An 18,708-nucleotide genomic window follows, 5' to 3' on the forward strand; every position below is an offset into this window, starting at 1 on the left:
GCGCATTTAGGTTTATGAGTATATAGACAGACCCTAGGTTGTGTATTACTGCTGCTCATCAGAGTTAACCTAGGAAAAGTTTAAAATTCTAATTCACCCCCCTCTTAGAACTACATCAAAGTCAACATGACCAATCAAATGAGTAGTAATTAGGTGTTCTAACTGTACAAAGGAAGATAGGTTAGTGGCAACTCCAAATTCAAAATTTTCAAAAATCGCACATTTTATTCCCTCGCCTCTCGAGATGCAGCGACAAAATAAATTATTTTCATTTCGATAATCACATCACTTGAACAAGTATTTCACAACTCCAGGAATGTGAGTGTTCATGAAGTAGTCTTCCCAATCGATGCACCTAGAATTGAAGCCAAAAGCCTCCGCATCCACAGTGGTTTCTCTTGCAACCATTTGCAGCTTCTCCGAGTTCGTATCATCGAAGCTGTGGGAAAACACAAGTTTATTGTATTGATGTCAAAAGGGAAGATTACATTGCTAATTTTCTAATACTATTAATGCCAAGTTGAAACATTTACACATACATGCCCATAAAGAAGAAGTAGGGTTTGAAGAGTTCTATCAACCGTATTAGGAACTTCATTTGTCGATTGAGTTTCATATAAGTTCCCTGAAAATATTGGCAAAATGCCATATTTGCCAATTTCAATCCCTAAAATGTAAGAAGTAAAAAAAAAAAAGGGAAATGCATCAATAAGAAATCAAGAGGATAAACAAATTAATAAAAAAAAAATATGTATAGAGAAATGAGTTAGAACCTTTAGCAGTAGAAAGCGACGAGTTGCCATGTGTCTATGGAAGCTAGCCATGGTGGTCACTGCAGTAATCTTTCTAACCTTGATAGGCTTCCCATCCTTGCTAATCCATGGATTCTTGGTGAAGTAATGCAGCGTGTAATCTTGAAGATCCGCGTGTCTCACTGGATTTCTCGCCGAGGATCCTACTTGGTAAATGACCATAGAAGGTTGATTTGCTTGAATTACTATGGCTACAATTATTGAATTCACCACCATGTCCGCCGGAATCTGTGCAATACTTGAACTTTTACATTTGGAATTTACAGAAACAATAATTAGAAGTTTGGTTTGAGGAATCACATAAGATGAAATATCTTGTAAGCATACACATTCCCATAAATCCTCAAACGCTTGCCACGTAAGGTTTAAAGAATGGACTAAAATCAACATCAAGGATTCCCTACTTGACTGCGGTGAATCGTCAAAGATTTGTAGAACCAAACAAGCCTAATATTTATGTATAAAATGTTACCTCGCATCGGATGACCAAAAGCTAGCGTTATGGAGCGAGTTATCAATTTTTTTTTTTGGTAATTGACTGAGTTATCAAATTTTGATCCTCCTAAATTTAATTTTGTGCAGTATTGAACTTTTATTAAAGGAGATTATTATAATCAATTTTTTGTTAACCAATTTCATCACTAGAAAAACACTGATTATATATATATATATATATATATATATATATATATATATATATAAGAAAATTAGATATTTGTGTGTTTGTTTTCTTTATTACACTCACCACATCAATGATGGTAGTCGGATCGCTAGGGAAGAATGACAATTTCCCCTTACCATATGCAACAATGAAGCTGTCAATGGTCCTGCAAATGAAATTGCATGTGACATGCATTAAAAGAAACTTGAAAGGAGAGAGAGAGAGAGAGAGAGAGAGAGAGAGAGAGAGAGGGTTGGTGGGATTGGGGGAGGGGGTTGGGGTTTACCTGAGGCCTTCAACCCAGCCAGGGAATGGCTCTTTGTAAGTACTGGTGATCACGGTGGGGCGCACGATAACTAGGGGTAGGTTGCCTTTCAAGTGTCCCAATACCATCTCCCCCATTGCTTTGCTGAAAACGTACGTGTTTGGCCACCCGTATAGCCTTGCCCTGTCGAGTAATCCCAAACAAAAAGTGTTTTTTCTCACAAATCAGATTCCATCATGAGATGTGATTTGTGTAGGGAAAAATTTTGAGCTATGAATTTAGACCCTCGATCTAATTAGCCTTTACACAATGAGTGTTGCAAGTGTATGTAGTGTGAACCGTCAAACCTTTGGACACCCAAATCCTTTAGCGCCAATGTAATTGCCTCTTCTGTAGCTCCGTTCGAATGAAGTTCATGCAGCCTTTCCTCGATCAGCTTTTTCTCTTTATAAATGTCTAAACCCGATGTCCCGTTCAGTGTTTCACACATATAAAAAGGGCTCTCTGGTAGAACTCCACCACGTTCACCCCATACATAAGCTGAAATTAACACCCACACAACAATCTGTGATATATGCTCGTTAATTAATTAATATAAAACCCTAATTAATTACCATGATTAAAGAAAATCCTTAATTAATAATTAAATAACTTCACCAACAAATAAATACTGAATCTCTAACCGGTTGAAACATGCACAAGCATCCTTATTTTAGCGCAGTTCTTTGCAAAGTTTAGAACATGCAGAGCTCCCATGGTATTGATCCCCATTGCCACATCATATCTACATTAATACCATAATTAAAATATTTTAATTTAAAAATTACATTTACATGAAATAATAACTTCACGTTGGAGAGCTAAAATTTAAAATTTAAATTAGTTCAAGCTTCTAGACACAACCTTACTCTCCTATGGTTCGATAAATAAACAAAATTCTAATTGGGTTCAAGCATTCGTGTCCTTGATTATATGCATGTACCTTTCGTCGAAGTTGGTGGTGGCAGCTAAATTGATAACAAAGTCTATTTCTCTCCACATTTCTTCCCTGAGAATGGAGTCTTTTACCCCGCAGTTCTCGCACGAGATGTCGCCGGCGACCGGGCTCACCTTTTCCGATATGAGGGAATTTAGATTTGATCCCAATTTCTCTCGTATAACCTTGAACACCTCCTTCTCTACTATCTAAATGCATCAACATGCATGTGAATATATATTGCAAACAAATGATTTCAAAAAATATTTTTTCAATCTTTTTTGATACGGTGTTGGTTTGGATTCCGAGGAAATGGAAGAATGGGGCCGAGGAAGGTTGTGCATGTATATATGTACACAAGTTAAACACAATATATAGTAATCTCCAGCATTAATAATGCATGGCTGAGTAGAAATTAATTGAATCAAGGTGTATTCTAGTGGTACGTATGTACCTCGTCGTGGAAGCGCTGTGCCGCGTGCTCCGAATTTTCAGCTCTTATAAGAAGATAGAGCTTGTTGATATTTGGTTGAATCCGAAGTATCTTCTCAACAAAAACTACAATAAATATTCATTAATCAACCAAACTGCACATCAATTAAAATTTAACAGTTGCAACCTTGTAAGAGAGAGAGAGAGAGAGAGAGAGTTATACTCTTAGCTAGAAAGCCAGTGGCACCAGTGATCAAAATGGTCTTGTTCTCAAGAAAGTGGACTATACTTCCCTGCTCCATTGCAGAAAAAACAAAAATACAGAGAGAGAGAGAGAGAGAGAGAGAGAGAGAGGTACAGATAAAGCTTGGACAGTGTAAGGCAATTTATATGCACTGGCCTGAAGAAAAAATAGGGTAAACCCTTTTGTTGGTTCCAAAAAACAAAAAAGGAAAAAAAGAAAAGAGAAGCACTTCTTAATTACTTAGTCTTCCACTTTGTATTCCCTATTTGGATGACGTAAAATTAACTCTCTGATTAACCAAAGTATTTGATGAGGGCAACTTTGGTGTGTTTTGAAGTGGTGTGTCCATGTCAGCGTGCAGGCTAGCTAGCTAGTTAGTTAGGTAGACTGTAGTCCAAAAGCTAAGCCGAGGTTATCCAATAAATAAATAAAGACAAAGACAAAGACAAATCTGATTTGAAGAAAATCTCTACCCATTTAAGGGGCGCTAATTATTGTTGAAATAGTAAACTTGACTGGAGATGGCCGGCAGCCCACCGCTGTTGATTTTTCTGGAATCGGTAGGCAACCTACTCCACCTATCAGTCCACTTCCGTTGAAAATTTACTCTCACAATTGTTGATTATTTGTTTTCTGTACCTGCTATAAATAGCTGTGTGTGTGCAATGTAGTGTGGCGTGTTGAGAGAGTAATAGCCAGTGAACGAGTGTTTTGATTCCTCTGTAATTCAATTTTGAAATAAATTGAATGTGTTTGTTGTTCGGTATTGATTCTCACTAAGTTTCAGTTACAACCAGTAATTGAGTGTCCCTCTCCACCCATCAGTGGTATCAGAGCGTCCAGGAACGCTGAAATCTGTCAAACAGAGACGAACAGGGAAAAATTCATTTTTTTCTCTCAGATTTGAAGTTGCTCAAAATCCAAAATTGAGCCTACCATTGTGAAATTCAACTTGAGACGATTCCAACGGTGGAAACCACATCTCAAACGTACTTCGGGAGGTTCCGCACGCACTCACATGCGCCTCAGACGTTTGCAGTGCCTTTCCCACGTGCCGCACGCTCCGACAAAGACTCTGGCCGCCAGCGACACGCGCTCCGCACGCGTCTTCCTCACCCACTTGGTGAGATCCTACCCGACCAGCAACCAACGACTCGGATTCGCGACCCGACCCTGCAATCCGGATCCGTACTTGAGACCTCGACCCACTTCCGACCCGCGTCCCAGCCGCCGACATGCGGCACGCGCAGAAGCTGCCACGTGGAATAATGGTAAGCTCTAACACCGTTCACGGCTGTTAAGTTGAACCGGCCAGTTTAAAAACCACCCGAAAATTCCTGTAGTTGGTTCAGTGACTTTTAGATCGGTTCTTTGCAACCCAAAACCGGTTCCTAAGGTTTTTCGACCTTCTGAACACATTGGTGTGATCATATTTGCCAAAATCAACCCCCATCTCTCTATTTTTATATATTAAATTAAATGGCGAACAGTGCTGCCCAAGCAGTTATTCCAAAATTGACCCGGGAGAATTATGACAACTGGTCTATTCAAATGAGAGCCCTACTAGGTGCTCAGGATGTCATGGACATCGTTGAAGATGGGTACAGAGAAAGCCCATGAAAAGAAGCCGAAGTAGCTATGTCCAATGCTCAAAGAACGATCCTGCAAGCTGATCGAAAGAAAGATTATAAGGCGAAATCTATAATCTATCAAGGCCTTGATGAGGCCACGTTTGAAATCATCGCTTCCGCCAAGACATCCAAAGAAGTTTGGGACTCTTACCATCGAACACACAAAGGTACAGATAAAGTGAAGAAGATTCGTATTCAAACATTGCGAGGTGAGTTCGAATCTCTAAAAATGAAATCTGCTGAATCTATTGCTGACTACTATACACGAATTATGATAGTATCAAATCAATTGAGAAGAAATGGAGAGACTCTCAATGACAAGAAAATTTTTGAGAAAATTTTGCGATCTCTAGATCCAAAATATGATTATATAGCTGTGACCCTAGAAGAACCAAAATATTTGGAAACAATGTCCATAAAGAACTTGTGGGCTCACTCCAAGCCCATGAGCAGAAAGTCAACAGAAGAAGTGATGATAAAGCACTAGAGCAAGCCCTCCAAACGAAGTTGTCCCTCACTGCAGATAGATACGACAAAGGGGGGACATCACAGCAAGGAAGAGGATGAAGCCGAGAATCTCGTGGAAGAAATTCTAAAAACTTTGACTCTAAAGGAGGTGGCAGAGGCGGAAGAGGTCCCACTAGAGGAGGACGAAATCAATAGAACTATGTCCCACGAGGCAAAGGACAAGGAAGAAGAGGAGGTTACAATAAACGCTCGAATGTAGACAAAAGAAACATTCAATGCTACAGCTGTCATAAGTACGGACACTATAGCAATGAGTGTTGGGGACAACAACAAGAAAAGGTTAGCAAGGAGGCTAACCTTGCTGAAATTGAACATGTTGATGGAGATTCATTGATGCTGATGGCACACAATTCAAATCCCCAAGACCAAAGTGTTTGGTATCTTAATTCTGGAGCTAGCAACCATATGACTGGCAGAAAGAACCTATTCTTTGAACTTGATGAGAAAGTTCAGGGGGAGATCTCTTTTGTCGATAACTCTAAAATCCCAGTCCGAGGGAGAGGAGATGTTTTGATCAAACAGAAGTCTAGAGATCATGCTTACATCTCCAACGTCTACTATGTGCCTGCTATGAAGACTAATATACTTAGTCTCGGACAGCTCATGGAGAAAAGCTACCGAATTAGCCTTAGTAATAAATAGATGGTGATTACAGACGCTCGAGGAAAGCTTGTGTAGTGACCCAAAGAATAATAGCATGTTAGTAATAATAAGAGGGAGAGAATAAAGCCAGAAATGGAAGGAGGCCGTAGACTTCGTTGACGAACACAGGGTCTCATCGACGAAGGTCTTTATAATTTTTTTGATGAACACAAGGCTTCGTCGACGAGAAAATACCGAGAGATGGTTCGGGCTGCTCTGAATTTCGTCGACGAACATAGGCCCTCGTCAACGAAATTTGTGAAGGGCTCGTCGACGAGATGACGTGTCTCGTCGACGAACCTGGCCCTATAATAGGAGGAAAATCAGGATTTTTATTAGTTCTCTCGCCGCTCTCTCTTTCCTCTCTCTTTCTCTTACGACTCTTTCTCCCTTCTCTCTTCATTTTCGGCCCCATCAGTTCACCGAATCGATGATCCGAAGCTACCACGACACTCCTGGCAGAGCTCTCTACACATCTACCGGAGCGGATCGTCGGGAAATCAGAGTTGGAAATCATCCCAAATTCAGGGTAAGGCCTTTTAGTCTCCTTTTGGCCTTGTGGTAGTTATAGGAAATGATACAGGCAGAAAAATACTGATGTTTAGTTTTGAAAAATATTGGTTTCAGGGTGTTTTGTAGGAGGCCCTGCAGGTATCGTGCTAGAGTACAGTAGGAGCTTTTCAGAGTTAAGGTAAGGGATATATGCTATGTTAGGAAATTGCTAAATATTATGCAGTGTATTTATTTATGAAAATTATGTACTCAAGTATGGTGTGGCTTGAGAAATATGTATGTAGTATGGGAGTATGTTTTATGAATTGTAGTTTCATGATTTTATGTATTTTAGTGCTATAATTATGTGAATTACAGTACCATGATTTTACGAATTTTAACACCATGATTATACGAATTACGAATACAGTATTATGATTACGTAGTTCCAGTATTATGATTTACAGAGTTTAAAGCATGCCATGATTTCTATTACCATAACATTCAAAGTATACAGACAGAGCATTTACAGAATATATAAATAGTTATACAGAGATAGCATCGAGATGCCACAATTATAGTATGTACAGAACAGAAAGATAGCGTTATGGTAATTTTGAAAACATGATGAAAACAGTGAAAGAGTATATATATGAATATGTATATAGTATCAAACCCCGTTGGACCATACAGTTTACAGAGCACGGTACCGTAACTACATGTAATATACAATTTACAGAGTGCAACCGCCTATTCAGATAATAGGCTGTAGGTCGATCGTATAGTGCCCTTGACGTGGACAGGCTCCCCAACAAATATGGGTAGAGGTGGGTAGATCGACCGAGGGAGTATAGTGATTTACCTGGTCGGCCAGCCAGTGTAGATCCCGTCTACGGGCCGCACAACCTTGTCATGAGGGGTTAAATCATGACATACAGATATCCATAGGGGAAATTTTATAGTTATTATTATGTATATTATGATTTACAGAGACCAGGAAGTTACTTATGTATGTTAGAAGTATTTTGAATAGTAACTTAAATACAGATGTGTTAAATGACATGAAAATGGTAATGAATATTTTGATTTGTACTGTATTTATAGATCCAGATATACATGATTATATGGAAACGGATTTTCATGATATGATGACTCATTTGCCACACACTAGTAATAGCATATATCGTTTTACTGAGTGTTGGCTCATCCCAGTGTTGAAACCTTTTTCAGGTGATCTAGGTAGGCGAGCAGATCAGACTCGCAGGTAGAGGGGCGTCTGTGGTGCCCTGACAGCAAAGTGAGTACAGTGGAGGGTTTTTGTATTTGCCCTAGCTAGCTCAGGGCAATTTTGGGGATTTAGTATCACATGTATATATTCTTTTGGGAAACACGATAGCACTCTGGTATTGTACAGTATGGTATATCATTATGTATGGAAATGTTTATTTGTATTATGCTTCTCGCAGCCTAGGATAATATTAGGGTATCAGAGTATGATAATTATTACAGTGGAAAAAAAAATCAGTTAATTAAGCAGGTCGTTACAGCTTGTTACTCGAGTTCAAGTGGCAAAGAATCGAATGTTTCCACTCGCCATCCAACATAATATGCCAAGGTGTTTGAACGCTATCATTAGTGACAAAGACTGGCTATAGAATCTAAGGTATGGGCATCTAAATTTTGACAGTTTGAAACAATTGGGAAGCAAAAAGATGGTGAAAGGCTTACCCAATATCCACCATCCAATATGATATGTGAAAGCTGTATTTTGAGCAAGCAATATAGAAACAACTTTGGAAAGCAAGCCGACTAGAGATCAACCATGCTGCTCTAGCTAATACACATAGACATGTGTGGTCCACTAAGACCATTTTCGAATGGACAAAATCGATACTTCCTAACCTTCATCAATGACTACAGCAGGAAGACCTGGGTCTACTTCCTGAAAAGGAAGTCAGAGGTGTTTGACAAGTTCAAAAAGTTCAAAGCTCTTGTGGAGAAACAGAGTGGCTACCGCATCAAGTCACTCCGGTCAGACCAAGGAGGAGAATACAGAGACGAAGCTTTCATGGAATTCCTTAGGCAGCAAAGGATTCAAACACAGTTCACACCAACCTACACTCCCCAGTTGAATGGTGTAGTCGAAAGGAAAAATCGCACAATCCTTAACATGACCAGAAGCATGTTAAAGGATAAGAATGTGCCAAAGAGTTTTTGGGCAGAAGCAGTGTCATGTGCAGTCAACCTGCTCATTCGGTCTCCTACAAAGAGTCTTGATTCAAAGACACCCCATGAAACCTGGAGTACTCACAAGCCCTGTGTGAGTCATCTTAGGGTGTTTGGCTCCATAGCCTATGCCAAGATCCTTGAAGCAAAAAGGATAAAGCTAGATGATAAAGGAGAGAAGTGTATCCTTGTAGGATACGACGATAGCACCATGGGATATCGAATCTACAATCCCATCAACAAGAAAGTCTTTCACAATCGAGATGTCATCTTTGAAGAAAATGAATCCTGGAAATAGGACCAAGCTGAATGTTCAAAAGATGCGAAATTGGCACTTGAAGGAGAAGAACCTACACAGACAAGAGAAGTGGCTATTGAGCCACAAGTTCCCGAGCTGCAGACACCGCCACATGGTTCACCAAAGAGGAATGAAGTTTCATCACCAATAGAGCGTGAAATCTCAGAAATGAGACCTAAAGGAGCTCGAAATCTGGCTTACCTGTATGAAACTACAAAACCAATGGAAGAGTATGTTACTCTATACTGTCTATTGTTGACCAGCGACTTGGTTAGCTTTGAGGAAGCTAACGAAGAAGACAAATGGAGAAAAGCGATGGATGAGGAGATTCAATCCATCGAGAAGAACAAAACTTGGGAGTTGACAAATCTCTCGAAGGGCCGCAAAACTATTGGTGTGAAATGGGTCTACAAGACCAAGAAGAACGCTCAAGGAGAAGTTCAGAGATACAAAGCAAGACTTGTCGCCAAAGGCTATAAGCAAAAAGAAGGGATTGATTATGGAGAAATCTTTGCCTCGGTTGCCAGACTTGAAACCATCAGATTACTAATTTCACTATCAGCACAAAATGAATGGAAGATTTACCAGCTGGACGTGAAATCAGCATTTTTGAACAGTTCTCTCGAAGAAGAGATCTATATCGACCAACCACCTGGATATGTGAAGAAGGGCAAAGAAAGTGTATAAGTTGAAGAAAGCACTCTATGGCTTGAAGCAGACACCTCATGCGTGGAATATGAGGATTGATGACTACTTCCAGAAGAATGGATTTGAGAAGTGTCCTTAGGAGTATGCGTTATACATGAAAATGGAGACAGATGGAAGCATTCTAATTGTCTGCCTATATGTTGATGATCTGATCTTCATCGGCAACAACCTAGAGATGTTTGCCGCTTTCAAGAGGAGCATGGTCGAAAAATTCGAAATGACGGATATTGGCCAGATGACTCACTTCCTTGGCATAGAAGTCGTGCAAAGTGAGAAGAGAATCTTCATCTCCCAGAACCACTATGCAAAAGAAGTACTGAAGAAGTTTGGGATGGACAAATGCAATCCTGTGACAACTCCAGTTGAAATTGGATTGGAATTAAGAAAGAATGAGGAAGGAGATGTTGACCCCACATATTTCAAGAGTCTGGTTGGAAGCTTGAGGTATTTGACATGCACCAGACCAGATATACTCTATGGAGTTGGACTCGTCAGCAGGTACATGGAGACTCCTGACTAGTCCCACTTGAATGCAGCGAAAAAGATATTTCGATATGTCAAGGGTACCATCACTGATGGTATGTTTTATTCATCAAAAGGTGATTGCAAACTTATCGGCTATTCAAATAGTGATTGGGGAAGAGATCTTGATGAAAGAAAAAGCACGACGAGATTCACATTTTTCATGGGAGATACAGCGTTTACATGGTCTTTAAAGAAGCAACCCATCGTAAAGTTGTCATCATGTGAAGCTGAGTATGTTGCTGCCAGCTCAGCTATTTGTCATGGTATATGGATTAGGAATGTACTGAAGTATCTGAGATTTCTTCAAGATAACCCCACAGAAGTCTACATCGACAACCGATCAGTGATTGTACTTGCGAAAAATCCAGTTTACCATAAAAGAAGCAAACATATTTATACTCGGTATCATTTTATTAGGAAGCATGTCAAGAATAAAGAAGTGGAGTTGATATCTTGCAAAACGTATGATCAGATTGCTGATATTTTCACGAAACCACTCAGACATGATATTTTTGCGAGACTGAAGACAATGCTCGGAATGACAAAGTTAGGAGATTCAAGTTTAAGGGGGGATGTTGAAATAGTAAACTTGACTGGAGATGGCCGGCAGCCCACCGCTGTTGATTTTTCTAGAATCGGTAGGCAATCTACTCCACCTACCAGCCCACCTTCGTTGAAAATTTACTCCCTCAATTGTTGATTATTTGTTTTTTGTATCTGCTATAAATAGTTGTGTGTGTGTGTGTGTGTGCAATGTAGTGTGGCATGTTGAGAGAGTAATAGCCAGTGAGCGAGTGTTTTGATTCCTCTGTAATTCAGTTTTGATATAAATTGAATGTGTTTGTTGATTGGTATTGATTCTCATTGAGTTTCAATTACAACCAATAACTGAGTGTCCCTCTCCACCCATCAACTATATATATATATATATATAGACAAAGACACAGAGTTGAGGGAGAAAAGGTGGAAGCACAAGCACCTAGCTAGCTATTTACTTAATTTGTTAATTAATTAATTAATTGAAACTCTTCATCATAATGTATGATTTGAAGAAAATCTCTACACATTTAAGGGGCGCTAATTAATGACCCTATTAAATAATTAATTGAAGAAGCACTGTCTAGCTTACCTCTAATTATATGTACTATGTATGTATGAGACAATTCTATGGCTATATATATATATATATATATATATTGGGGGATGAACCCACTATGACCACAAATGACATCGTTTTCTGGAAGTAATTGCAAGTTAAATTGCATAATTTAAAATTTGATTTTTTAAAATAATTTAAATTGCAAGTTATTGGGGATTCGCATTTGGGCATTCACCATATTTGCATGGGTCTTTTGACCCATGGATTCAAGTGTTAAGGTGACTTTAATGATTAGTGAATTTTTTTTTTTTTTTTTTTTTTTTTTTTTATGGACCGGTGATTCTCACTGCATTGCTCCATAAATTTATTTTCAAATTTTTTTTAATCATTTGGCAGTAGGTTTCGCGTTTTTAGGAAAAAATAAAATAAATTTATTGAACAAATTATATAATAAGTTAGAATGGAATTTCAAGTCACATGTTAACTAGCATGTGCCCCTAGCCTAATAAAATAGCACAAATTATTTTTGTTGTTATAGTCGAGCGATGCACCAACGAATAATTAGATCGAGACACCAAATTATGGTAAGTTTTAAACCGTTAATCAAATCCCTAAAATTTGAGTAGTTTTCACTCAATAATGGTTATTCATTTGACTTAAAACTCGATCGACTAAATTATTAAAATGCAAGGTTTGTCTGATATTTTTTATTTATTTTTTCATTTTTATACAGAGAAAAATATTTTTAGAATGCATTAATTTATGTTTCTAGTTTTCTACTTCTATTACTTGCTTCCAATTGTTTAAAAAAAAAAAACAAACAATGAAAATAAGATTTTAAAGTTTTTAGTTGTTTTTTGTGGTTTACTACCAAAATACTTCAAATATGTGGAGTTAACTTTTGCCAATTAAATCATTCATCTTATCGAAAATAAGATAGTGTTCTTATTGGGATTCTTAAGATGAGAAAAGTCTTATGATTCTAGCAGGATACTCGGTGGTCATAAGGTGGAACAATATTTGAAGGAAAATCAGTCCAAAACCAAATGAAGAATCAAAATCCTTGCTTAATTAATATTTGAACATTACAAAGTTATCATGGTATCGCTTTAAATGGCGAGTGAGGGGGTGGGGTGGAATTTTTTTATTTTTTTTTTGAATTATGCACATAGGGGCAACACGAAGCCTAGACCCAACCACCCAAAGTGTCCAAAGGCACAACCAGCACAAAATATCAGCAAATATCTCATAGACAACCAATAACTCTCTCATGAGGACTTGAACCTCCATTTCCACAAAGAAGGATGCAGAGATAAATTAGTGGGCCGAAGGTCTGATTCTAGTTATTGGTGTGCAATGCTACGACATTCTTATTCTCAAGAAAAGGGAAAGAGACTACACAACAGAGCCCATATTAATTGGCCATTAAATTCTCTCGTCTATCACTTATTTATTGATCTGGTTGTGGTTCGACCGCTTTCATGGAATCCGACTGGCTTGCTGTTAAATTATTTTCCGATAGCTTAAGAGTTTTGGAGATTTAGAAAGGGACTTTAAATTTGAAATGGTGTATATTAAAATAAGATATTATATAAAATTATATTCAATTCATTCAAATTCAAATTAAAGATCCAAAATCAATACTTTCAAAGTCAATGAAAAAGAATTTAAGAAAAAAAAAATCTACCCTTCGGGTGCCTAGCTATCGAAAAATGAAAAAGTAAACGCAACATATAAAAAAAAAAAAACAAATAATTAATTTTATATATCATTAATATTTCATTCTTATTAATTTTAATTTTTAACAACATTTGATGTAGAGACAAATTAATAATTTTCCTTATTTTTCTTTTTTTGGATACGCACAGATGTGCGCTGTAGGCGGCAAGGTTTAAATCCCAAACTTCACCTTTGTCCAAGGCTATGTGGTGAACCTCCTTACCACCTGAACTTATGTTCCGGGGGAATAATTTTCCTTCTTACTTGTGTATTTTTAACAACATTTGTTTTGAAATTATCTCACATCGGTTGTGGAAGGGGCTGGTGGTTAGTTATTAAGTGTGAAGAAAAGTCTCACCCCATAAGCTAGCTTTTGGGGTTGAAAAGGCTCAAGCCCACCCAACACTAGTATTAGAGCCCATGGTTCAACATTCTCCCCAGGATGCCGGATATGTGGTTCCTTTTTACTCGTGCCTTTCCTTTCCTTTTTCTCAAAAAAAAAAAAAAAAAAAATTCTTTACCCAAATTGAACATTAAATTCAAGACTTTCAAAATGAAGGTATCAAAATATTAGTAACTGCCTAACTTGACCAAAGTTCCCACTTCCCATTCCGGTTGTTGTTGTATAATACTACAACAATCTTTATCCTCGGAAAAAGAAAGAAAAAGATATCTCGCCATAAAAAGCAACCTCTAATTTAGGCTGAGACTTGAATACTCTAAAATGGTACAACAAGACGTTGATGTGGCCTTTACATCATTTCGGCGATCACTTATTTATTGATGTGGTTGTGGTTGGACCCCTTTTACGGAACCCGACTGTCTTGTGTTTAAATTATTTTCCAATCAAAGCTAGCTTAAGAGTTTTGTAGATTCAGAAAGAGACTCTAAATTTGAAGTGATGTATATTAAAATAAGATATTGTATAAATTATATTCAATTCATTCAAATTCAAATTAATGATCAAAAATCAATACTTTCAAAGTCAATGAAAAAGAATTTAAGAAAAAAAAAATCCACCTTTGCGTGCTTGGCTATCGAAAAATGAAAAAGAAAACGCAACATATAAAAAAAATAAACAAATAATTAATTTTATATATTATTAATATTTTATTCTTATTAATTTTAATTTTTAACAACATTTGATGTAGAGACAAATTAATAATTTTCTTTATTTTTCTTTTTTTGGATATGCACAGATGTGCGCTGCAGGCGGCAGGGTTTGAACCCCAAACTTCACCTTTGTCCAAGGCTATGTGGTGAACCTCCTTACCACCTGAACTTATGCCCCTAGGGAATAATTTTCCTTCTTACCTGTGTATTTTTAATAACATTTGTTTTGAAATTATCTCACATCGGTTGTGGAAGGGGCTGGTGGTTAGTTATTAAGTGTGAAGAAAAGTCTCACCCCATAAGCTAACTTTTGGGGTTGAAAAGGCTCAAGCCCACCCAACACTAGTATTAGAGCCCATGGTTCAACATTCTCCCCAGGATGCCGGAGCGGTTCCTTTTTACTCGTGCCTTTCCTTTCCTTTTTCTCAAAAAAAAAAAAAAAAAAAAAAAAATTCTTTACCCAAATTGAACATTAAATTCAAGACTTTCAAAATGTCGGTATCAAAATATTAGTAACTGCCTAACTTGACCAAAGTTCCCACTTCCCATTCCGGTTGTTGTTGTATAATACTACAACAATCTTTATCCTCGGAAAAGGAAAGAAAAAGATATCTCGCCATAAAAAGCAACCTCTAATTTAGGTTGAGACTTGAATACTCTAAAATGGTACAACAAGACGTTGATGTGGCCTTTACATCATTTCGGCTATCACTTATTTATTGATGTGGTTGTGGTTGGACCCCTTTTACGGAACCCGACTGTCTTGTGTTTAAATTATTTTCCAATCGAAGCTAGCTTAAGAGTTTTGTAGATTCAGAAAGAGACTTTAAATTTGAAGTGATGTATATTAAAATAAGATATTGTATAAAATTATATTCAATTCATTCAAATTCAAATTAATGATCAAAAATCAATACTTTCAAAGTCAATGAAAAAGAATTTAAGAAAAAAAAAATTCACCTTTGCATGCTTGGCTATCGAGAAATGAAAAAGAAAACGCAACATATAAAAAAAATAAAAAAATAATTAATTTTATATATTATTAATATTTTATTCTTATTAATTTTAATTTTTAACAACATTTGATGTAGAGACAAATTAATAATTTTCTTTATTTTTCTTTTTTTGGATATGCACAGATGTGCGCTGCAGGCGGCAGGGTTTGAACCCCAAACTTCACCTTTGTCCAAGGCTATGTGGTGAACCTCCTTACCACCTGAACTTATGCCCCTAGGGAATAATTTTCCTTCTTACTTGTGTATTTTTAACAACATTTGTTTTGAAATTATCTCACATCGGTTGTGGAAGGGGCTGGTGGTTAGTTATTAAGTGTGAAGAAAAGTCTCACCCCATAAGCTAACTTTTGGGGTTGAAAAGGCTCAAGCCCACCCAACACTAGTATTAGAGCCCATGGTTCAACATTCTCCCCAGGATGCCGGATATGCGGTTCCTTTTTACTCGTGCCTTTCCTTTCCTTCTTCTCAAAAAAAAAAAAAAAAAAAAAAAATTCTTCACCCAAATTGAACATTAAATTCAAGACTTTCAAAATGTCGGTATCAAAATATTAGTAACTGCCTAACTTGACCAAAGTTCCCACTTCCCATTCCGGTTGTTGTTGTATAATACTACAACAATCTTTATCCTCGGAAAAGGAAAGAAAAAGATATCTCGCCATAAAAAGCAACCTCTAATTTAGGTTGAGACTTGAATACTCTAAAATGGTACAACAAGACGTTGATGTGGCCTTTACATCATTTCGGCTATCACTTATTTATTAATGTGGTTGTGGTTGGACCCCTTTTACGGAACCCGACTGTCTTGTGTTTAAATTATTTTCCAATCGAAGCTAGCTTAAGAGTTTTGTAGATTCAGAAAGAGACTTTAAATTTGAAGTGATGTATATTAAAATAAGATATTGTATAAAATTATATTCAATTCATTCAAATTCAAATTAATGATCAAAAATCAATACTTTCAAAGTCAATGAAAAAGAATTTAAGAAAAAAAAAATCCACCTTTGCATGCTTGGCTATCGAGAAATGAAAAAGAAAACGCAACATATAAAAAAAATAAACAAATAATTAATTTTATATATTATTAATATTTTATTCTTATTAATTTTAATTTTTAACAACATTTGATGTAGAGACAAATTAATAATTTCCTTTATTTTTCTTTTTTTGGATATGCACAGATGTGCGCTGCAGGCGGCAGGGTTTGAACCCCAAACTTCACCTTTGTCCAAGGCTATGTGGTGAACCTCCTTACCACCTGAACTTATACCCCTAGGGAATAATTTTCCTTCTTACTTGTGTATTTTTAACAACATTTGTTTTGAAATTATCTCACATCGGTTGTGGAAGGGGCTGGTGGTTAGTTATTAAGTGTGAAGAAAAGTCTCACCCCATAAGCTACCTTTTGGGGTTGAAAAGGCTCAAGCCCACCCAACACTAGTATTAGAGCCCATGGTTCAACATTCTCCCCAGGATGCCGGATATGTGGTTCCTTTTTACTCGTGCCTTTCCTTTCCTTTTTCTCAAAAAAAAAAAAAAAAAAATTCTTTACCCATATTGAACATTAAATTCAAGACTTTCAAAATGAAGGTATCAAAATATTAGTAACTGCCTAACTTGACCAAAGCTCCCACTTCCCATTCCGGTTGTTGTTGTATAATACTACAACAATCTTTATCCTCGAAAAAAGAAAGAAAAAGATATCTCGCCATAAAAAGCAACCTCTAATTTAGGCTGAGACTTGAATACTCTAAAATGGTACAACAAGACGTTGATGTGGCCTTTACATCATTTCGGCGATCACTTATTTATTGATGTGGTTGTGGTTGGACCCCTTTTACGGAACCCGACTGTCTTGTGTTTAAATTATTTTCCAATCAAAGCTAGCTTAAGAGTTTTGTAGATTCAGAAAGAGACTTTAAATTTGAAGTGGTGTATATTAAAATATGATATTATATAAAATTATATTCAATTCATTCAAATTAAAATTAAAGATCCAAAATCAATACTTTCAAAGTCAATGAAAAAGAATTTAAGAAAAAAAAAATCTACCTTCGGGTGCTTGGCTATCGAGAAATGAAAAAGCAAACGCAACATATAAAAAAAAAACAAATAATTAATTTTATATATCATTAATATTTTATTCTTATTAATTTTAATTTTTAACAACATTTGATGTAGAGACAAATTAATAATTTTCCTTATTTTTCCTTTTTTGGATACACGCAGATGTGCGCTGCAGGCGGCAGGGTTTAAATCCCAAACTTCACCTTTGTCTAAGGCTATGTGGTGAACCTCCTCACCACCTGAACTTATGCCCCGGGGCAATAATTTTCCTTCTTACTTGTGTATTTTTAACAACATTTGTATTGAAATTATCTCATATCGGTTGTGGAAGGGGCTGGTGGTTAGTTATTAAGTGTGAAGAAAAGTCTCACCCCATAAGCTAGCTTTTGGGGTTGAAAAGGCTCAAGCCCACCCAACACTAGTATTAGAGCCCATGGTTCAACATTCTCCCCAAGATGCTGGATATGTGGTTCCTTTTTACTCGTGCCTTTCCTTTCCTTTTTCTCAAAAAAAAAAAAAAAAAAAATTCTTTACCCAAATTGAACATTAAATTCAAGACTTTCAAAATGTCGGTATCAAAATATTAGTAACTGCCTAACTTGACCAAAGTTCCCACTTCCCATTCCGGTTGTTGTTGTATAATACTACAACAATCTTTATCCTCGGAAAAGGAAAGAAAAAGATATCTCGCCATAAAAAGCAACCTCTAATTTAGGCTGAGACTTGAATACTCTAAAATGGTACAACAAGACGTTGATGTGGCCTTTACATCATTTCGGCTATCACTTATTTATTGATGTGGTTGTGGTTGGACCCCTTTTACGGAACCCGACTGTCTTGTGTTTAAATTATTTTCCAATCGAACCTAGCTTAAGAGTTTTGTAGATTCAGAAAGAGACTTTAAATTTGAAGTGATGTATATTAAAATAAGATATTGTATAAAATTATATTCAATTCATTCAAATTCAAATTAATGATCAAAAATCAATACTTTTAAAGTCAATGAAAAAGAATTTAAGAAAAAAAAAATCCACCTTTGCATGCTTGGCTATCGAGAAATGAAAAAGAAAACGCAACATATAAAAAAAATAAACAAATAATTAATTTTATATATTATTAATATTTTATTCTTATTAATTTTAATTTTTAACAACATTTGATGTAGAGACAAATTAATAATTTTCTTTATTTTTCTTTTTTTGGATATGCACAGATGTGCGCTGCAGGCGGCACGGTTTGAACCCCAAACTTCACCTT

General features: G+C 36.6%; 1 protein-coding gene across 1 annotated transcript; it reads right to left on the reverse strand.

The window, feature by feature from the left end:
* Positions 1-285: 285 nt before the first annotated feature.
* On the reverse strand, positions 286-3,448 carry LOC131148862 (fatty acyl-CoA reductase 3-like). The gene is made up of 9 exons (XM_058098798.1): positions 3,370-3,448; positions 3,197-3,272; positions 2,422-2,522; positions 2,086-2,278; positions 1,760-1,921; positions 1,558-1,639; positions 774-1,040; positions 540-667; positions 286-439 (listed from the first exon to the last, which is right to left on the reverse strand). The coding sequence occupies exons 1-9, from the start codon at positions 3,446-3,448 to the stop codon at positions 286-288; spliced, it is 1,242 nt and encodes a 413-aa protein (XP_057954781.1).
* Positions 3,449-18,708: the final 15,260 nt, after the last annotated feature.

The sequence above is a fragment of the Malania oleifera genome, chromosome 2 (genome assembly GCF_029873635.1).
Source record: "Malania oleifera isolate guangnan ecotype guangnan chromosome 2, ASM2987363v1, whole genome shotgun sequence".
Taxonomy (NCBI): Eukaryota; Viridiplantae; Streptophyta; class Magnoliopsida; order Santalales; family Ximeniaceae; genus Malania; species Malania oleifera.